This window comes from Suncus etruscus, chromosome 16 (genome assembly GCF_024139225.1).
Source record: "Suncus etruscus isolate mSunEtr1 chromosome 16, mSunEtr1.pri.cur, whole genome shotgun sequence".
Classification (NCBI taxonomy): Eukaryota; Metazoa; Chordata; class Mammalia; order Eulipotyphla; family Soricidae; genus Suncus; species Suncus etruscus.
In genome coordinates, this window is record NC_064863.1 from 78,009,659 (window position 1) to 78,032,958 (window position 23,300).

Consider the following 23,300-nt stretch of genomic DNA (forward strand, 5'->3'; position numbering starts at 1 on the left):
TTTCTGAAACACAGTAGACAAGAAATTGATAATCTCTGTGGTGTTGTTATAATTTCCAAATGGCAACACTTCTACAGTTTATATATTACAAAGATAAATAGATAGATAGATACATAGATGGAGAAAGGCTTTCTTCATTTTCTCCCTCTTTGCTATCAGTAATTCAAAATCCTCATACAATACTTGCTTTGTAGCATATTCAAGATATGTCTTAGGCTGGCGTCTGTAAACCCCAGTCCTATTGTCTGTCCTACTTTATGTTAGCCCAACCTGAAAAGAGGCAACCCTGAAAATAACTACAGGATAAGCTTTATTGTGCCTGATCCCTTAACTATAAAATGAAAATAATAGTTATACCTATGCAGAAAGAATTCTGATTGAAAGGATTAACTTTTAACTTCAGTTCTGAGGCTTCTGTGTGTGTGTGTGTGTGTGTGTGTGTGTGTGTGTGTGTGTGTGTGTGTGTGGTTTTTGGGTCACACCCGGCAGTGCTCAGAGGTTATTCCTGGCTCTGTGCTCAGAAATCACCTCTGGCAGGCACGGGGGACTATATAGGATGCCGGGATTTGAACCATCGTCCTTCTGCATGGAAGGCAAATGCTCTACCTCCATGCCATCTCTCCAGTAGTTCTGAGGCTTCTTACTGGCATACAGAAGACTCTGATCAAAGATCATTTGGTTTCATGTGATGCTATTGTGATCACTGTTGAGTCTAGCACACATCATGTGGATTTGTACCACCCTATTTAGTATTTTCTCTACTTACATCCATAGAATGTCCTCTCATGAGTAGGGCTTTTCAAAACCCCTAATGAGAACTGTTTCTTTCAGAATGAGTTTCCTTAATCACTGCTTTCCTCTAAGGGCTACAAACACTTGCCTCTTAATAATTGTATTGTTGAAGAGAAAATATATAGTTTCTAATTGATTCTTTTCTTATATTGATAGATTGGACAATTATGAGCTCAAAACTGATTCAAGAGTGAAAACCACTCTACAGAGTTCAGTAACCATTAAAGAAAATCAGGAATAAAAAAAAAACCTTCAGGCTCCAAAAAAGTCAACACAAGGCCCAAACTTTTGCAGAAAGAAAAAGTGGAGAAATCATAATAAATTTGCAAGATAAAATGTAAGATTTTATCTTTAAGATGCTAAACAGGGAAGAATATTTTTAAGACAATATGACCAAAATAGAGTCTTTAGAGGAACCTACAAAATTTAAAATAACAAAAAAAATGTAATGTGCAAATTAAAAACATACTCAGCCTATGCTCTCATTTGGCACAAACTTCAGAAACAGTAATAAATGAAAGTAAAGAAAGTTTATTAGAGCTCAGTGCTGAGGACCCCTGAGCCAAAAAGACACCAAGAGCCCAGAGCTTTCTTCACATACACATTAGATATTCTCTCTTACACAGTCTTGGGGAGACAACGCCACATTCCTACTTATCTGAAGCAAAACAGATATGCAGAAGCAAAACATGGCAGTTAGAACATCCTGACAATCTTGTGACATACACTATGTTTTCTTCTATATTGGTGGTCTAATTTCTGGCAGGCTCTAAGCTTGGCTACCCAAGTCAAGAATGTCTCTGTACAAGGCTAATTGCTGTTTATGTAAAGCCATATTGTTTCTCATAAACCACAATATTAATAAAAGAAATGCAGACTAAAATTCTATGAGATGAGGTAGCCTTTGTCCAATATATTTGTAGAATGCAAAATTAAGAAGTTTAATTGTCAAGGATATATAGAAAGTTAAGTTATTTGGGGATGGGAGTATAGTAGTATAACCATCTTGGATAACTTTGGTAATGACTATAAAGATGAAATATAGATGTCTCATGCCATTTCAGTTCCACTTCTAGGCTAATAAACTAAACATCTCTTGTAGGGGATGAACGGAGAAATGTTTGGAAGTGTTAAAACTTTATATTTCTTTTCACTGACACAAAGCTTGTAACCAAGAGTGATTTTTTTTGTTGTTGTTAAATAGTTTTAAAGTATTAATTGAAGTATAAAAATAAGGAGCTAAGATTTTATGTGTAATGTGTTGAATGCCAGGAGTGAGAAAAACAAACTGCAAAATGACATGTGAAAAGGTTCATTTGCTTAAAATTCAAAATCTACTGCAACTGCATAAAATATAGGGCACAAAATGATTTATAAATGACTAATTTTTTTCATGTTTGCCAAATTGCCCCAGTAAGATGGTCAGTCTTCTGTGAACATATGGTAAGCTTTGGAATTCCTCTGGACCCCTAAAGTAAGCACTAATAGTTTTGTTTGTAAGTGCCTTATATACAATCAACAGATAGAGCTAGCAGTTTGCTTTGCAAGTATTTCTTATATCTTCCTTTATTCTGGATTTGGAGGAGACTTGCTGCTTTTTTTAAAAAATAAATACTGAAAATTTCCTTGGAACATGAATTCTGTTTCATTATTTTAAGGTCATCTTTGATGGTGAAGAAGCAGTGGATGCCGGTGGTGTCACAAAGGAGTTCTTTCTTTTGCTGTTAAAAGAACTCTTGAATCCCATCTATGGAATGTTTACCTACTATCAGGATTCAAATCTCTTGTGGTTTTCAGATACGGTAAGCATCAAAGGTTAGATTTTGCATAGATCATTCAAAAAAAATCTGCGTTTTCCAATATATTTGTTTTATACATATCACAAATAGACGGATTAAATTGACATTCTTTTAAGACCAGCCCTCTTCTACCTGACTCTTCTAAGGGAAGCACAACAAAGATAGATACTAATTAAACATCTAAATAAAGCACTCTTTTTCATTTTTGACTTGTTGCAAAGACAGATTCCCAAGTTTATTGGCTTACCTCCTTTTCAGAAAAAACAAAAGCTTACTCGGTGGCTCTCTACAAGCCTACCTTTTAAATGAGCAAATATCAAGTGTAGCCTAATAGTACCATCTTATTGCCTTCTAGATTGTTCCAGTGACTCCAAAGTCACTGTAGGAAACACTGCTTGAGTTCTAACTCTGCTTCAGGTAATGAGGGCCAAATCATATGGACATTTAGGGCAGATAAAGCTTACTATGAGGAATGCTCTGCCATTACAAGAGGTAGAAGTAATATTCAAAGATGTCTCATTCTAATAACAGTGATAGTTGGCAATATGTATCTGAATGTTCATGCAAATGTAAACTTTAAAATTTTTTCTTTTGGACCACAGCTGGCTATATGGGACTCATTCCCAGGTTCTCAGAGGACTATCCAGTGCCAGGAATTAGACCTGGGAGCCCCATATTTGATGTTGTGTTCTAGCCATTTGAGTCATAGCCCTGGCTCCCACATGTGCTTTATTTTTGAAAATCCAGTAGGCAGGCTAAAGTTTTAAAAGGAATTCTGGGCTGGAGAGAGAATACAGTGAGTGGGGAAGCTTACCTTGCACATAGCTGATCTAGGTTCTATCCTCAGCACTACATGGGGTCTCAGCTGTACTAAGAGTAAGTACCAGGTGGTCCCCAAACTAAAGCAAATTTTGATTTCAGATGGGTGATAATTTAGTTCTTTTTCACTAGTCTTTTCCCTAGAGCTGCTTTGCCTTAAAAGGTAGCCACTAGCCACTCGAGGCTATTTAAATTTAAATTTTGTTTTATTTAAATGATTGCTGGGATCTGAGCAATAAAGCAAGCAGGGCAGTTCCTTTGTACTCACCAACCAGGGTTCTATTCTTGGCACCCCATATGGTCCCTCGAGTCCTGATCATTGGGTATGGGCCAAAATTTAAACCAAGACAAAAGAAATCAAACCATGGGGTAGGGAATTTGCCTTGTGTTGGCCAACCCAGGTTCTATCCTAAGCATCCCATATGGTACTCTCAGCACCGCCAGGAGTAATTCCTGAGTATAGAGCCAGGAGTAACCTCTGAGTACCACCAGTATAGTTCAAACAAACAAAAATGATTGCTAAAAATTAATCTTCTCATTTTCACTCTGCATTTGTGTGCTGCTCAGGACTACTCAGTGACTGACTGGTAGCCACTGTGGAACATAGAACAGAACAGAATCTATCTACCATTGCAGAATGGTATTCTATTGACAGTATTTTTCTTGACAGTGATGCTTTCTGTGTAGCCTTTTGGGCCATAACAGCTTAATCTGATCTCTGTAGAATCTTTTTTGGAATATTGCATCTGTTGCTAGATATTGCTCTGCTTCAGAAGGTTTTGGGGCAAATGGCAGAGTATTTTGAGGACCACGGACATTGCTCTTGATTTTAACACATTTCCTTCCATACTGAAAAGTGTTTTGTAGAGCACAATTGGTTTCACTTGATTGGCATAACTTGTGGACTGGCTATCTACAACTCTACAGTGGTTGACCTTCACTTCCCCTTGGCACTCTACAAGAAGTTACTGAATGTCCAGCCTTGCTTAGAAGACTTAAAGGAACTGTCACCCACTGAAGGAAGGTATGGAACTCGAGACAGGTCGATTGTGGTGGGAATATTCTTACTGCCTCTGACTTGTGTTTTAGAAGTCAGAAGTACTTCATGTTCAAGTGTGGGTTTACTGAGCTACACAGTCAGATTCGGTGTATATTTTGCTTGAAGATGCATCTACACAGTGCTTCTTCAGAATCACTCCAAGGACAGAAAGGAAAAGGGAGATCAAGCCTGAGCAGGAAAACCCAAACCAAAAAAACCCTCTGCTTTCCTGATCCTGAGCAACAATAGGAACCTTGACATTAGGACTACGAAGGGAACAATGGCTCTTTCTAAAAAGAAGCTTACTATATTAAATTCATGTATCTTTCTATATACTTGATTAAAGTAGACAATTCAGTGACTTGTGGTATATTCTAATATTTGTGCAACTGCCATAAGAAACTTTCCAAAGCAGTGTTCAGAGGTGTAGTGGTCAATCCTGGCTATTTTCAGCTGGGCTATGTATCTTGACAGTTTCAGTACTTGCACCCCAAATTGTGGTGTTACTGAGCTCAGCAGTACTGGGGGAACTCCATGGTTACCCTGACAGTGACTGGCACCATGCATGCCAGGGGCCAATCGGGGACCATCTCATGCAAAGCATGTACTCCTATTTGATGTGAGTCATCACCAATTTTAAAATATTATTTATCAGATATAAACACAAACTTGACTCAATAGTTGTTATTCCCAATTTCCTATTCTCTAAGTCCCAGGAATTTACTGATTTTCCTGTCATTATGGAACTACTGCTGCTGAAAATTTTTTATAAATGGAATCAGATGAGGTTTATCTACACCATAATGTGCATTAATGTTACATTACCTTAATACTCCCCTATATGAATAGACACATTTTGTTTCTTGTTCATCTGTTCATTCAAAGATATTTAAATTCTTCTTACTTTTTGGCTATCATGGAAAATGTCCTCTATGGACAATTTTTTTTTTGGTTTTGTGTGGACATGAATTTTCTTTCCTTTTGGAATAGGCATGAGTAGATTTTATTTTTATTTTAGTTTGGGGGGGGGGGTCCACACCTAGCAGTGCCCAGGGCCTGTTTCTGCTCTGTATTCAGGGATTACTTCAGGCAGTATTCAGGGCACCATATATGGTACTGGGAATAAAACTGTGTTAGCCACATGCAAGGCATGCCCTTCCCACTGTACTATCTCTCATGTGACTTTCTGGGTCATATGATAGATGTGGATTTAGGAGAAACTAAGTTTGGAAGGATCTTTTGAGGAACTTCCAGAATGTTTTTCAAAGTAGTAGAGCCATCTCTTTATGTCATTCTCTTTCTGGCCTTAAATTTTATTTTTGATAGTATAAAGATAAAAAATAAAGAGGTATCATGCTCTTGGCTTTCCACTGATTTTAAAATTAAAGAACTATTTCTTGAGTTTGTAAAATATTGTAAAATAACTTTCCTTGCCATTTTGACCCCCTCACCATATTTCCAAACCCAGGTGGATGGGTCTGAAGGTTAGCCATGAAGAATTAATAAATCAAGCCAGTCAGGAGAGAGTCATGGACTCAGTGGCTTCTCACCTGTGGTCTCTCTGTGTGCCAAATCAGATTGATCTTTCTTTATTCTTCCAGACAAATTCAACCAGGTGGGAAGGGTAGAGTGAGATCCAGATTGACTTTTACATATCAAAGGGCTAGGTGAAAAGGAAAGAGGAAATTGGGGGAATACCTTTGTTTTTGATAATAGCTGGGTACCATCTAACATATTCACCTTTTCTGTTCAAAACAAAAAAAAATTGAGAAAGGCTACAAAAATTTTGTTCTGTTGTTCTCTGCCAGAAGTGGAAACCCCAGATTAGAATTTATAAAAATAGTTGTTATTTTGTATAGGCACAGAAAGAGTTTACTGTAAAGCATCAAAGGTTAGATTTTGCATAGGTCATTCTAAAAAAAATCTGCGTTTTACAATATATTTGTTTTATACATATCACAAATTTTTTCATAGACTTCTCTGAGCAAAACTTTATAATCTTTCTGCAGATATAATTAATTTGAAAGTTCTTAAACATTCTTACACCAAGTACTATGAGTCTAGAACATCTGGAGGTCCTTTTCTATAAACTTCTCTAAACAAAATCATAAGAACATTTCTGCAGATATATATATATATATATATATATATATATATATATATATATATATATATATATATAAAATTGGATACAATTTTTTTTGTTTGCTGTGGGGCATAGAACAAAAGACTAGCTATTAGGATTTATAAAGGTAGAATACACAGTTTAACCAGCAACATAGTGACTGATGCATATGGGGTCAAGAGATTAATCTAGAAGAAATCTGCAGGAGTTTCTACAAGCAGCTTCTTAGTTGGGATTGGGTTCTCCATCTTCTCCTCTATCTTCGCCTTCTATGGTAGGCTGCTGAGGTCTCCTGGGACGAAAAGGCCTTTGGTACCTGGGTGGGAATCTGGATTGGAGAACCTGCTCATCTCCCTGCTGTTGGTCTCCTTCCAGTGGTGTGAATGTCCCTGCCCCTGCAGGGACACCACAAATGTAATCTACATTTCTCAGAGGGAGTGTGGGTTTAAAACATATAGACGAAGGACACACAGAGACAAAGAAAATGGGAAACCAGTAAGAACCAGCTAGCTTCCTTTTATTGCAAAGGGGCCAGATCATTATATATCATACATGGTGGGGGGCAAACAAAGAGAAGTGTAGAGTGAGCACTTTGAGCAACTTCTCAAGCCTTTGGTTACACAGATAACAGCATACGTTTTCCCCAAAAGACTCCCAAAGTCGTCTAGCTACATAATTAGCAATGGTCCCCTAACATAACTCCCCTAGCACCTGGCCACATAGACAACAAAAATTGCTTCTCCCAACCCATGGAATGTGTCCAAAATATGTCCTTCCAAGTAAATATGTTTTCTCCCAAGGTTACTGGCGTCAGTGTTCCCTTTGGTTTGTCACAATGCCTCACTTATTAATGTGAGACATAACCTTTCAGATTGACCTTCTTAAAGTCAGGCTGCATCCTTGTTCAGGCCTCTTGAGAGACTGCTAGAGACTGTTAGCCCTCAGCTCCCCACCCAATGGGACTTTCTTTTTGGCTTCTACCCCAGTAGTAACCTCGATAAACTGCATGTTGCGGGGGGGATGAGGTCTTTGCAAAAAACACCTTTGGTAGAAGAAAGACAAGGGTCATCAGTCTTTGGACACTGCTCAGTCTACAGTTCTCTTCACTGCCTGGTTCTTTGCTGCCTGAAGGAACCTCTGAGTGTTAGTGCAGCTGAGCTACCAGATCAGAGCAATATGAAACCATTTAGATGGGGGCCATGTGCACCAATATTCTAGTGAAGAACACTACATACTCAGTCCATTTTAAGGAGGTCATGGTGATTATACACCAGACGGTCAAGTAAATCACCACCGTTGGGGTCTCCTCAGGTCCTCAGATAGCACTCAGGTTTGAGTGCTAGTTGTAAAATAACACCCCCCCCCCACCATATTTCCAAAGGTCTGAGTAAGGATAACTGTCAAGAAGTAATAAGCCAAGCCAGTCAGGAGAGAGTTAAGGAGTCAATGGCTTCTCACCTTCTGGGCTCTCTGCATGTTCCCAGCAAAAACTGAAACCTCCCTTTAATCTTTCTCCCAGTACAAATTCAACTAGATGGGGGAGGGTGATTGAGATCCAGGTAGACTTGTACATATCAAAGGGTAAGGTGGAAAAGAAAGAGGAAATTGGGAACATCTTTGTTTTGAGTAATATCTGGATGCCAACAGATATCCACTGAATATCCACTTTTCATATCGATATGAAATGTGTGTTGAGAAACCATATGGGACAGATGGGTTAGGGTACAGAGCAGGAAATAAAATACTGAAGGACCTTAAATGTCTGAGTATATTGTAACAGAAGAAGGGTAAGATTGAAGTTTGTGCGATTTACTGTCCTAGCTTGGCTGGGAATATTTTTTTAAGTAATGATTTTGGCTGGAGAACTACTTACAGATTTAAATTTTACACTGAGAGTTTTCCATGGAACTGCCAGCCTCAAAGCTTACCAAAGAAGAGAATATGAGTGAAGCTTACTTGGAAGAATGTCTTCTCTTATGTTTTAGGTATGGTGGTTGTTGGCATAATCACAAGTCCTCCCTTTTGTTGCTATTGTGGCAGAGACTGGGGTATATGTATATATATGCATACCTTGGCTGGAATATTCCCGCAGTAGTTGTGGTACTCCTTGCAGGGGTCTCAAACTCGCGGCCCGTGGGCCGCAAACGGCCCTCCATACAACATTTTGTGGCCCTCCCCTAGAGGAATCTTTTTTTGTTTTGTTTTGTTTTAGTTGTTTGGTTCACACACACACACACACACACACCCAATGTTCAAGGCTTACTACTGACTTTGCACTCAAGGATCACCCTGACTTTGCCTCCAGCAGCCCCCAGGTCAATTGAGTTTGAGAACCCTGCGGCTGCATACCAGGATATGGTTCTTTTCCCCTGTACTTACCAGTACTCACTCTCTGTTTGTGATGCTCACACATGTTCTTTTTGAGATGCCCACCTGGGACTAAGGTGATACTCCTGTAGTTACCTGAAGAGGGTTGTGTTTTCTATCTGGGGTGTTCATACATCTTCTTGTGATGCACACGGGGGGCTCACAAGCCTTGTAGCTGTGGTGCTTGTACACTCCAGATGACACCATAGGATTGTACTCAACACATGAGGTTGTACTAGGAGTTGAACTCATGATAGAACTTCCAAGTCCACTGGGCCACCCTTGAGACACTTTAAATTTATGCTTTTGTAAAACCTAGTACCCTTTTTTGCATTTCAGTGTTCTTTTATGTGACAAGTAATAGTGCCTTTACCAAACTGAACCCCTTTTATTAATAATAAGCAAACTATTAAATAATCCAAAATGTTAGGTTGACTTTTGTGGCTATGTTTTAATTTTATTACAGCTTTTCATTTGTTTGTTTTGGGGGCCATACCTGGTGGTTATCAGGGCTTACTTCCAGCTTTGTGCCCAGGAGTGTCACCCCTGAGTGCTCAGGGGACCTTGTCTGGTACCAGGGATTAAACTTGGGTCAACCACATGCTAGGCTAGCTTCTTAACTCTTCTACTAAATCTCTGGATGAAAAGATTACTCTACTATTGGATATGGATGAGACCATTCTATGGGGCCACTGCAGTGTTATCTTCCATAATTATATTCAAATATTACCAGAGTTAGAAGAACGTATGTTTGTAAGGTATAAGTCCACTTATTTCATTTTCCTTTTAAATCTAGTAAAAACTGTCAGTAAAGAAAAAGAGAGAGAATGATTAATGAGGATCTCACAGTTCTTCTTAGGTAAAGTGGTTTCCTTTTAGTCTAGATTTGCATCTGAGGGTCCGGAGAGGTAGGCCAGTGAGTAGGGTGTTTTCCTACCACCTACCTAGTTTCTATTCTCTAGAATTCCATATAGTCCCCCAAGCACCACCAATAGTGATTTCATAGTGAAGAACCAGCAGTAATCCCAGTACACTTCTGGGTATCTGTCCCCTGCTCAAAAAAATAATCTCTATTTGCATTTGTTCTAGAATTGTCGTTTTTAGGCTTTTTCCTTGCTAACAATCTGAACATGTGTCTGAGGTAGAAACACTGTTGTAGTCTTATTTGATTTTTTTTTTTCTGTCTCCAACAATTAGGAGTCTTCAAGAACTTTTAGATTACCCTGGAGAGGATATTGAGGATACTTTCTGCCTCAACTTCACAGTAAGGATTTCCAATTATTTTGTTATGTTCATGACTATCTCTTCAATTTTCTTATAGAAGATAATGAACAAAAGATAATCGTTTTCTCAAAAATCAAAGAACAAATTCAGGGATTTCTCTGAACCAAATAATTTACCTTAGTGTTATATGTAAGATGAATCAGTAAAAAATGTTGAATAAATGTGAAAATATTTTGTCTGGCCTCCTCATAGTTATTTGAGCATTACTCCTTTCCTAAAACTTTTATTTTCCTCCAGTTTATGCCATTTTCTCTTTGACTGCATAGATTGGTAACTCCATATCTATCAGGGTGAGGTTTATCCTTCTCAGTTTCTCTCTTTTCTCCTGAATATTTTCCGGAGAAATAAGTAAACAGTGATCTGAATTTGTTCCTGAAGCATATGAAATGGAAAAATGGTTTTTTCCTCTTTGCGTGCAGATCTGCCGAGAAAGCTATGGAGTGGTGGAGCAGATAAAGCTGATTCCTGGAGGAGACCAAGTCATTGTATGCAAAGATAACAGGTTAGTTCTGCATCCTATTGCTTACCCTCTGCTGATTGGTCTCAAATTCAGTGTGCTGGACCCACATTGCATTGTTCCTAATCCCTCTGCAGAAGCAGTAAGGGCAATGGAGAAAATAAGGACAAGAAACTTATTTCCTCTGCCTTGATATTTCTGTAGTCACTTTAGGGGAGAAAAAGGCAGTTTGTTTACATTTATTTTTAAATTTTGAGGGAGGTTACTGGCCATCAGCTGATTAATGAATTCACTACATAAATACAGAGTACCTACTCTATATTCTACTTGATTTAGGGAATAATTTCTCAGAAGGCTCCAGTTGGGGAGGGCCAGTGTCAGTAAGTGACTACAGAACAATTCCATGTATACTTCAGCAGAGTTAAGGGACATATATTCTGGATCCAGTGCTGAAGTTCCACACTTTAAAAAGACAATAAAAAGTTCTAGGCCCATTTTAGAAAAGCACAGGACTATTGTCAGAAGGGACTTTCAGGTTTGACACTGGGGGAACAGGAATGATAGTACAGTGGGTAGGACATTTGCTTTGCACATGGCTGACCCAGTTTTGGTTCCCAGGACCCCATGTGGTCCCCCAAGCATTGCCAGGAGTCATTTCTATGTCCAGGAATAACCCCTGTGTATCACTGGGTGTGACATCTCAAAAACAAGTTTGACACATTATATAGAATGATGAGTATGTGTGGTACAGTATTTGGGAAATAATGTTCTAGGTTCTGAAACGTTATTTATACTGGGACATGATTGATTTGATTGAAAATACTCCATGTATAAAGAAACTATTAAAGAAACACAGAGGTAGCTCCAGTAGGTGCTATTGAGGGCCATTGTGAATGCAAAGTCAGCCACTTACTGGTTGAATATGTAGAAATCTATGTCTTATTCCCTATGGAGGTCTGGAAGAGTAACAGTGGTGCAGTTCCATTGTGCCAACCCACAGGAAATAATCTGTAGCAGGGTAGAATAAGTAGAGAGTTCCCTTTTACTAATGCTGCTTTTGACATGTCTGTGATATCTAGGCACTTCTTTTCATGGCTAAAATCTTTCATCTCTCTCAAGAACAAACTCCCATGTGAATATTTCATTCATGTTTTTTATTTTATCAATGCCTATTTATATAAACAACAATCTCCAGTAATTTGAAGCCCTCAATAGTAGAAGACAAGGACATAATAAGAAGTGAGAGGTGGTGGTAAAGACTAAATCTTGGTGCTTTCAGATAAGAGAACATGAGTGAGTGAGTGGCAGAGTGTTTTTTGAGGGCACATTGTATTGTTGCCCATATTTGCTCTGATGGAGGGTCTCAAGTGTATACAACTTTAGAAATTAGAGAAATCTAGAGTTTACTCAGCAGGTAAAAAGAAGCCATTGTTGATTTGGAGAGATGAAATGTATGCTAGAAATAAATTCACAGCACACTTATTTGGTCATCTCTTTTTTTCCTCCTCTGCTATTTCTATGTGGCATTAGTACTTCTGTGGCTTACTTTGGGACTAGAAGGATGACACCCATCAGAATTCTCTGACATGTATTTGTTTCTCCAAGGGCAGAGCTGTGAACCAGGAAGTGAGTTATAAGCCTTCAGTGAAGGAGCAACAGCAAGTAGAGTTTGGCTGCCTTAGAGTCAGATCTTGCTACAGCTGTCGTCATGTCTGGATAATTCTGTTTTCTGTTACTTATGCTTAAGGATTCCTCACACAATCAATGGTGTTACACCACTAGTGGGAGTCTCAGATATCATCCTAGGATTTCCAGATGTACCCAATCTAATATTATCAAATTAAATTCCTTTGGTGTCTTCTCCATCTCCTCCATAGAGAAACAATAAGGTTGGGAGATTGAGAGAGAAAAAGTCCTGCTCCAGAGGACATCTGGATTTTATAAAGAGAAGCTGAGAGTGAAGCTTATTTATAAAGATGCATAGCAAACACCTCTGACTCCTTATGATCTGTTGAAGTTGGGAGTGCCAACAAACCTCAGTAGAACTCTCAGTAGACTCTCCTGAGAGTCTGTAAGAGGACCAAACTTTAGATCTGCACTGTATCTGTACCAGACTGTTACAGGAACCACAGAAAGTAACATAGCAGATGACATTTCTCCAGTACTTGCCCTGAATCAAAAGCGGTTCTAAGAACTTCAACTTTAAGATTTTCTTAATTGAAAAGAAGAAAATGAGGCACAGAGAGGCATAAATCCCCCTTTTAAGAATAGTTTTTATTTAGGCCAATGCGAATTACAAGTCTTTCACAGTTATGTTTAAGGTACGACGTGCCCGTGAATTGGGGCAATTCCTGCCATCAGTGTTGACCACCCTTGCTCCTGTTCCTAGCATACATCCCATACCTTCAGCCTTGGCCCCCTAAACTGCTGGTGTAAAAGGTCTATTTTGTGTATAGTTTGTTGTAGTTTGGGTCTCTTGATTCCATTGTCATTAACTTTAGGTTGGGTATTTAGGTCTGATCATTTTTTATGTCCACTCAATGCTCGTGAGACTGCTTACCTCCGGTATCATCCACTTTTTTTTTTTCAACTTATGAGGCAAAACAAGATGATTCAAGTTCTAGGGTTCTGTTGAAAATAAAAAGAAAAAAAGAAAAAATTGGGGAGAAGCCCCTGTCTAGAAGCCATGAATATAAATTTAAAAGAGGAAGGAAAACAAGAGAAAAAGAATTAACAAAACCAAACAGAACAAAACCAAACTGAACAAAAATTTAAAAAAAAGGAAGAGGGGACTATTGTGAAAAAAAAACTGTTGTAAATTTTTTTGTTTGTTTTTTTTTTTTTTTTTTGCATAGGCACAGTAAGTATTGGGAAAATTAGAAAGGAAATTTCCTTGGCCTAAGAGATATAGGATTTCTCCACCCTTGAAGCATACTGTCATGGGATCTTCTACAGGCTCCGGCCATGTTCATTGTGGAACCCCCAGGTCTTTCTATAGTGCTAGGAAACTTTCTGCTCCATTGTGATTTTCAAAGTCAGTCTTCTGTAATATGAGATCTTGATTTTTGCACAGGTCCTAGGACTAAGTTTAAGATAGAGTCTTTCTTTATGGTTCTAGAAGTTCTGTTCAGTCACAGTTGTTGCCTCAGTCTTCTGTAATTAATGATCCTGGTTTTTGTACAGATCAAAAAGGATGGAGCATCTTCTGATTTCATCTCACTGATAGGTGATGAGGTGGAGCAATTGCTTTAGATCAAGCTGCTGCCTTTTCCTTGTTGTCGGGATGTTGAATGAACAGGTCCTGGTGCTAGTTGGTGCCAGTACTATATTAGGGACCCCTAGGGGGAGTTTGATTTCTGGTGCTGTTGCAGGGAACTGTGTCATTCTAAGGTTGGGATCCAGTGTTTGGGGTTTTAAAGATTTTTCATTAGTCAATGGCTCAGAGCCAGAGCTGGGTTTGAGTAGTTCTGCAGTGTCCCTGTCCTCTTTCCGGATCAGGAGGGAAGGCCAGGAGAATTCACTTTTTTTACTGGCTGCCTATGCAAATAAAAATAAAGTCACAACATGAATATAAAACTGCAATCTGTCTAAACTACTTAGCTTAGATTGAAGCAATCTTGTGACATTGTTACATCAATAACAGTTGCACAGTGTGTCATGTGAATTTGAATTCTTGGGTCTGTGGCTGTTTCTGTTTTTCTTTTCTTTCCTTTCTCCTTTCCTCCTCCTCCTCCTCCTCTTCATTTTCAATATATTATGTCAAACATCTTTTGTGTTTAAAGCTTTATCCATATAATTACTTTTTAATAAGTCTCCAGAGGTAAATAGAACACATGTATCTCCTTCAATTAAAAAAAAGAACAATTAAATTAAAAAAAAAAGAACAAATGTAGCCTGAGACAAAAACTGAATTGTTTTTAAGTTGCTAGTGTTTTTAGTTATTCTTACTAATATTGAGGTAAATATTAGGGCGACTATTCTTCCAAATTTAGTTTGGGTTTGATTTGAAAACTGATAAGTTAAAAGCTTATTTTTGAATTGACATTGTAGTATTGACTCTTATAATACAAAAGCTTATTTTGTTTCTTCCTGATACTGTTTTTTTTTTATATAGATTAAGCATATTTGTATTTAGGGTTAAATTTTTTCTATGAACTTTCCCCTAATTTTAATGGTTAGTGCCTAGAAATAACTACATAGTTTCAATGTTAGTTTTGATAAATTGTCTATTATTTAAATATATTAATGTGATAGTCTTCCGCATGTTTTAGATTTTCTATATATAATCACATACCTGCTCCCCAAAATTCCATATTAATTATACTCATGTTTCTTCCAATTTTACTTTTTTTGTGAGACTAGAAAAATATTAAATGGGGGCCTGAGGGTGGCTAAAGCTGTAAGGCATCTGCCTTAATGCGTGCTAGGCTAGGACAGACCGTAGTTCTATTCCCTGGTGTCCCATATGGTCCCTCAAGCCAGGAGCGATTTCTGAGCACATAGCCAAGAGTAACTCCCGAGCATCACTGGGTATGGCCAAAAAACAAACAAAAAAAAGAAAAATATTAAATCTGTCTTTGTTCCTAGAGACAAATACTGAATTTTAAGTATGTGTTTAAGATAATCATGGGCCCCTTATATATTGTTTTGCTTTTTCTTTTTGTCTAGCTTAACCCAAGGAAGATTTATATTACCTTCAAGTTGTCTTCAGTTATTGCCAGTAGCAACAGGTCAGAATCACTTCCATTTTTTTCTTTTCTTTTTTTTTTTTTAATGGTTTTTGGGCCATACCCAGTTACACTCAGGAGTTACTCCTGGCTATGTGCTCAGAAATTGCTCCTAGCTTGGGGGACCTTATGGGTTGCCAGGGTTCAAACCACGGTCCGTCCTAGGCTAGTGCGGGCAAGGCAAATGCCTTACTGCTTGTGCCACTGCTCCGGCCCCAAAACCACTTCCATTTCTGTGTTAAACCAGGTCCTGATTTTTCAACTATGTAATTTAATTCTTAAGGCAATGAAAGAAAATGACGTTGAGCATAAGTTTTTATTTTTACTCATTTTTGGTATATTTATGTTATATTAAAATATTGTATCCTCTTTGGAAGAAAATACTGATTTTACATTAAAGCAATTTAAGATAGATTATTGAATTTTTCTTTGATTCTGAATTATAGGCCATAATATTCTTTAGAAATATGGAATCATAAATTTAAGATATGATAAGAGTACTAGTTGGCTTGATGGAGAGTATATTTACATATATATAATAACTATTTTTATTATATATTTTTCTTTTGTAACTGGGGAAAGATTATTGAATTTTCAGTCTTTCTTTTATGCAGAACTGGTAATAAAAATACCTGAATTTTCTCAAGCACTCAGCACATGTCAGACATTGTTCCATTGATTTCTCCATAATAACATGTAAGAAAGGGGCTTTTAGGGCCAGAGAGATAGCATGGAGGTAACGTGTTCGCCTTGCATGCAGAAGGATGGTGGTTTGAATCCCAGCATCCCATATGGTCCCCTGAGCCTGTCAGGAGCGATTTCTGAGCACACAGCCAGGATCAACCCCTGAGTGCTGCCGGGTGTAACCCAAAAACTGGAAGAAAAAAAAAAGAAGAAAGATAGGGGCTTATATTGGTGAGGAAAATACAAATGTAGATAGATAAATGAACTTCCTAGAGCTTATTGATAATAGGAAGCAGAGTTGGGATTTGAATCTAGACAGTCAGACTACTGAGTTCTTTTATTTTTTAAAAATACTTATATTAATACCACAGTTGTAGTCAATTTTATACTTATAATTCTTTAAAAATTGCTAGGTCACACATAAATCAAAACCCACACAGCAGTTAGAAGTGTGTTGCCTCCCAAAATAATCCTTAACTGTATGCAAGTGGTATCCTCTGCAGTAAAATTTAAATATGCACCGTTTTATATTTAATATGTCACATTTGCATAGCAAAATGAAGCACATTTAATATAAGCAGACATAAATGCTTTCCACTTTTGAGCTTTTTCCATGCATAGTTTTTCCATACATAGTTTGAGTGAAAAGGTATGATCATTTTCACAGTCACATTCTAAAAGCTATACATAAAATAGCTTCCAAGGAACAAACAATATCACACTGGACTCACTTGCTTTATAGGATCTGCTTCATTCTATATATCTTCAGGTAAATTAATTCTTCTAAAATACTAAACACTGAGATATAATAGTTCAACCTTTGTGTTTTTTATACCTTTGCCAACAGACACAAACAGGAAAACACATGACATGAAGCCGTAGGTCAACACACATGTTGACCTAGTACATGGTTTGATGTCACAGACCGATTGGTCTTGACACAAAGAAATCTTCTGTGGTCCCTTGAATGGAGTGTATCAGGGTTGATTAATGAGTAACAGAGGCCAAGGAGACAAGTTGGGTTCTAGCTCTGTTCTGTTTATCCAAGGCACAAGGTAGAATACTTAGACTCAATTTCTTGACAGATCATAAGGCTAATTTACCAAAAAAAGCATATGGGCAAATTGTTCAAGGCATATTTCTGATGTTTCACTTTTGAGGATGCTTCTTGCTATCAGTAGTAGTAGCAAGATCAGTTGAGAATTGTTTTCGAGTTTTGCATACTGAACTGGGGACTGAAATGTCAACTCTTACTATGTCTGCACATAGGCTAAGAGCAAAGTTAGATATGAAGGTGAGTAATTATTCTGTAAGACTAAATAAACATACTTGAATCCATGCAAATGTTCCTTATAAGGCGTGTTTATAATATCTAAGAAATTTTTAAGAGAGGCTCTAAGAAAAATGATTAATAATCATTAAAGAATATTTGAATCCATGTAAATATTAAATCTGAGAAATCTTTGAATATCAGCTGAAGGTATGTCTCAACTAATGTTTATGTTACATCCCTTTATTATCCGAATGCCTCATGGACAGGCAACCAAGGTTTTTACAGGGACCTAATGCCTGTGAGTACAGATTATTTTTTCAAGCATCTTTTCTTTTTATTTTTTTCTATTTTTAATATAATTTAATTCCAAAACTTAATATGTATCTCTATCCATAAGGTGGACTCCAACTGCAGGATCAGATTGAAGCGAGAGTGAATCTTCTCCCACCTGGCTACTAGCTAAAGCCATTATATTAGGAGAATAAAATCGCTCATAAATGGATGCTTCTTGACAAGTATCAATAATAAAAAGCAGTTCATTGTAGTGTCTTTTCTGCCACATTTGTTCAAAAACATCTGCAATTTCTATGTTGGTAATTTCTTCAAATCTTGAAACTTTAAGAATCCATTTCCACTGTGTCCTGTCGTATAAATAAGAATATTGCTCCTATCATCAGAAAGAAGATGTTTTAATCGAGGAGTACTAGGTGGGACCCTTCCAGTTAATACTTGTAAAAAATTCTCCACAGTTACCTGTAATCTGCTCCTGTAACCTACTTCCTTATCATCTCCATATTTAATTCCATAATCTTTTTTTGTTTTGTTTTTTCAGGCCACACCCGTTTGATGCTCAGGGGTTACTCCTGGCTAAGCACTTAGAAATTGCCCCTGGCTTGGGGGGACCATATGGGACACCGGGGGATCAAACCGCGGTCCTTCCTTGGCTAGCGCTTGCAAGGCAGACACCTTACCTCTAGTGCCACCTCGCTGGCCCCCTAATGCCATATTCTTGTGACTAAATACTATGGCTGGTTTGGGATTTCTGGGGTTGCCTGCCATATCATCTGAAAGCATCAGAACAATGTGGCTGTCAGGAATGCCTAATCTCTTGACACTTCTATAAACAGAAAGAGTATTTATAACATGTCGATAATTAAACCAAAATCGGGATATACACACCAAAACAGCCCAGTTGTTTGTATGGCCACTTCTAAAGAAATGTTCCGCTTGATCCTCGATCTGACTAGTGGCCAAGCTGCCGAACGACAAAAGCAACAACCCTGAGAAGGCAGTTCAGCTGCCGGTGCAAGGAAGAGCAGGAGGCCACCAAGTTTGCGGTTCAGAGCTTCGGCTTTCGCTTGGGCGGAGCGAATCATCTTTTCTTTTTTTTTTTAAATATCTTTATTTATACAATTTGATTACAAACATGATTGTAGTTGGGTTTCAGTCATGTAAAGAACACCCCCCTTCACCAGTGCAACATTCCCATCACCACATCTTTTCTTACAGGCGCTACTTTATTCAAACCTCCTCTCTGCAAGTACAGACTACTTTGTAAAAGTTCCTGTAAAAGCAGACAGCTTTAAAAAAAAAAAACCCTCCCTTTGACAATTAGAACCTATGTAAACTTGGTGCCTTCCTAGATCTCAGGATATGTTAACATGTAGGTACCCCTGTACCTTGCACACCCAGCTTTGCATCTCTTACTGCAGGGAGGTATACCTGGCAGTGCTAAGGACAAGCTGAAGGCGGTGGCAGAGGTAAAGGCAAAGGATAGCGGGAAGAGGTTGCCTTGGAAAGCTCTGTCGTGCCCGAGGCCCATGAACTCCAGATCCCAGTACAGAAAGCACCAAAGCCCAAGAATAACTTTCTTAAGAGCCTGCCCAAATCGGTGAGATACCAGGTCCTGGCTCTCAAGAAGCTGTGGAAGCACAGCGATAAGATGCCACAGTGACAGGAAACTCCAGGCACTGGAAGTCTAAAGATATCTACAAACCTCTACGAGCCAAGGTCCAAAAGCTCAGCCAGGAGGTGAAGGACTGCATGGGCCTCAAAGGGGGGAGTGGATGATGGCAATGAGGAGAGGAGTGATGATGATGAGGCATGAGGGCCCCCACTCTGCGGTACATGGTGATGCCAAGAGAGAAACTTGGGGTGGAGAGACTGAGAGATGTGACAATCAAAAAGCTGCTAGAGAACTCCAAAAAGGCTTTGCACCGTGAATCAATTCTCCAAAAACTATATCAGGTTGCAGCAGACTCTGGCCAGTCAGACTCAAGTTTGATTTTCCTTAAAGAGTAAAAGTGTTTTTTAAAAAATCACTGCCCCGTCTTTTCTCTGAAGACCCAAGTTAACGAAGCATGTCAAAAGGTGATTGCTGTCACCTGCATCCACTCATCACACCACATACCCCATGCCACCAAATGCATACTCAATGCACCTAATACCCAATGGTCCAGCGAAGAGGCTTCTCCAACTTCATCTCATCTTTCAGACTTTGTTTTTATAACATGGACATCAGCATTACACTTCAGATGAAGGAGAAAACGAGGCAGCTCTGATGGAATAAGCCCTGGAGAGCTGCCACTGCTGGTGGAACAAATGTTCTGTTTCAGTATTCAGAAACTGAATATATGGTGAGCTGCAGGGCTTGACTTCAGAGAAGCAGCTGACTGCAACCACCTGTTGCTCCATGCCACCGAAGCTCAAGTCAGAACCAGTCTCATGGAGATTGGCTCCACCATCATCTGCCACCTGCTGGAGAGATCCCCTTCTCCCATCTCCTGTCACAGAGTGTTCCCTGAGTGGACCAGTGGGTATGACCCATCTCTCAAACCCCATAAAAATGTATCTCTTCAGAACTAAATATCCAAGCCAAAGTCAACAACAACGGAATCAAGAGACCCAAACTCTTAACAATCTAGACTTTAAATGGGCCTGTTATTCTGGCAGGCTAGAGGGGTAAAGGGTGGTGGTTGAAATCCACTCTAGGAACATGTTAGAGGGAGGTTGACACGGGTGATGGAACTGGCCCTGATTCATTGTCTGAAACCCAACTAGGAAGGACTTTGTAAATCACAATGGTTTCAATAAAATAAAATTTAAAGAAAATATATCTGTTTTCATAATGTCAGATATATTGTTAACTATAGAAAAAATTTAAGACAGGAATTTGTAAAGAGTTTATGAACATCTTTGCATCTGGGTTCTAGAGTTACTAGTTCTTGTTTCCAGTTTTTAAATAAAAAACCAGAACCCATACTGTTGTATATCATAATCCCACTTCCTTCTTTTTGTTTGCTTTGGGGCCACACTAGTGGTGCTTAGCATAGCTTCACCAGTGATTACTCCTGGAGGCCTCAGAGAACTCTACATGGTGCAGAGGGGGTTATACCTAGGTCAGTCAAGTGCAAGGCAAGTGCACTTCTCGTTCTTTTTTCTTTAAAACAAAATCTTATAGCTTCCATGTAAGAACTTCATGTAAGAAGTTCTTACACTTCTTTATTTTTAAATTTTATTTTATTGAAATAATTGTGATCAATAGAATCCTTCATGGTTGAATTTGAGATATACAATGAGTCAGGACCCTTCCCACCATCAGTGTCAAGCTCCCTCCACCATTGGCCCCAGATACACTTTTACTTTAAAGAAAATTTCATAGGTATATGTATATATAATATTGATCATTTTATATTCATAAACAAAACCTCATTGCTATAATAATAAAATAATGGCTCGCATTTACAAAGGTGTTTAATTCCAAATGCTTTGCTTCCATGAACTCATTTAATTTCTATAACGATCACATGAATTATATACATTAATTGTGCCATGTATTAGGATGAAAAGACTGAAGCCCAGAAAGATTTAATGGCTTGCTCAAGAACTTCAGCTATAAGTAATAGAGCCACTGCCTTCGTAGAGCTAGCACTGTCCTATTAGGTAAAGTAAACCAATTCATATATGGCCAGAAAGATGATTTAGTGCTGGAGTTTGTTTGTGGGAGGCCCTGGTTTGACTTTTGGAAGTGCTACCCTGAACACTGAATAAGTAGCCTCTGAGAAAACCAGGGATAACCAGAAATTCCCACCCCCCACAAATGAGGATTCCATAAATGCTCTCATATGGACAATATAAACATTTTTTTTTTTACTTTTCATTGTCTTTGAGATTCTGTTCACTACACGATGTTCTCTTTCTTCATTCTCATATTAATGAACAGTATAGCCGGTAAAGTGCTTGCCTTGCATGTGGCCTACCCAGGTTTGATCCCTAAAACCACACAAGGTCTCTGGAGCCCCACCTGAAATGATCCCTGAATTTAAAGCCAGGAGTAAGCCCTGAGCACAGTTGGCTGTGACCCAAACCCTTCACTTACAGCTATCCCAGCCTTTCCCACAAAAAAAAAAAACCTGAGCATATTTTAAAAAATGTCAGTAAGTATGATTTCTCCTCTCTGGCTTCTCCTGAGACAATTTGGTAGAATCTAAGGACTGGACATTAGCTGATATCTTCTCATATTTGGTGATATTTTATTTCCCCCTCTGTCAACTTTAAGACCTTGGGCTAAACAGAATCTCTCTTTCTGGTCCTCTGGCAGGCAGGAATTTGTAGATGCATATGTGAATTATGTCTTCCAAATCTCAGTTCATGAATGGTACACGGCTTTCTCCAGCGGCTTCCTCAAGGTGTGTGGTGGCAAAGTGCTTGAGCTCTTCCAGCCTTCGGAACTAAGGGCCATGATGGTTGGAAACAGCAACTACAACTGGGAAGAATTGGAAGCGGTAAGCAGCTAAGAGACTTTTTCATTTGAGGAAGGACTATTGGCAGCCATATTGCTGGGCCCAGAACATGGTTTCTCGCCAGTCATTTCAGTGGTTTCTTCTTAATCTCAAATGTAAATGGTGTTCAAATATCTGCTCTAATATTACTCTCTTTTTTTTTTTTGTAAATTATTTTCTTTTATTTTCTTTTTTGGACAGACGGCTATCTACAAGGGTGATTACTCAGCCATACATCCAACTGTGAAACTATTTTGGGAAACTTTTCATGAGTTTCCACTGGAAAAAAAGAAGAAGTTTCTCTGTAAGTATTAGTGATTCAATATAGAATCTACTTGTCTACAAATTACTCTTTCAATTGATAGAGGAAGATAGCTTCAAGACTAGTTCTACTCTTTAAAATAGTATGGACCAACGCACTTACCTTCCATGCACCTGAGCTGGGTTCGATTCCTAGCACTCTAGATGGTCCTCTAACCCCCACCAGGAGTGATCCTGAGCACATATCCAGGAATAATCTCTGAGCACAGCCAGAATTTAGCTGGTTATGAAACTCCTTAATTAGATTTAAATTATGTCTTTTGATTTAAAAGAGGAGCATTTAGTACCAAATAGATAGCACAAGGGCAGTAGCTTGACTTCTATATGGCTGGCACCATATCCCCAGTACTACAAATGGTACCACAAATAGTCTCCTGAACTCTGCTAAGAGTGATTATTGATTTCAGACCTTGGAATAAGCCCTGAGCCCTGCCAGGTGTGGCTCAGAAATAGTAAAGGGCGGGGCCAAGGATGGAAGAGAGTACATATTCACATTAATAGAAGATTTTGCTTTTTTATGCTTTTTAGTGTTTTTTGGGGGGGGGCACACCCTGCAATGGCCTCTCTTTTTCCCCCTCTTTTGCTCCCCTCTCCCTCTTTGAAATGACTTTATATCACAAGAGTAAAATGTCTAATCTTAGAATCATCTCTTATAGTACAAGAAAATGGAGAAGTAGGGAAAGAAAATGAAGTAGATTCTAAATGGAATTGACTTTTCATGGTGGTACTTGCATCAACACTAGTACAAGGAGGACACTGACACTGACATGACCATGGTCTTCCTCCTGAAATAAGCTTCTCTTTTTCTGCATCGCTAATTCCTTTGCTGTTT

At 38.6% G+C, this 23,300-nt stretch overlaps 1 protein-coding gene across 1 annotated transcript in view; it reads left to right on the forward strand.

Annotated features, from left to right (window-relative positions):
• HERC3 (HECT and RLD domain containing E3 ubiquitin protein ligase 3) overlaps nucleotides 1–23,300 on the forward strand; it is an 84,793-nt gene that overhangs the window by 58,111 nt on the left and 3,382 nt on the right. Inside the window, exons 18-23 of the mRNA XM_049789752.1 lie at nucleotides 2,451–2,594; nucleotides 4,268–4,434; nucleotides 10,139–10,205; nucleotides 10,645–10,727; nucleotides 21,967–22,150; nucleotides 22,349–22,451. Coding sequence (XP_049645709.1) covers nucleotides 2,451–2,594; nucleotides 4,268–4,434; nucleotides 10,139–10,205; nucleotides 10,645–10,727; nucleotides 21,967–22,150; nucleotides 22,349–22,451 — 748 coding nt within the window. The remainder of the gene's footprint in view (nucleotides 1–2,450; nucleotides 2,595–4,267; nucleotides 4,435–10,138; nucleotides 10,206–10,644; nucleotides 10,728–21,966; nucleotides 22,151–22,348; nucleotides 22,452–23,300) is intronic.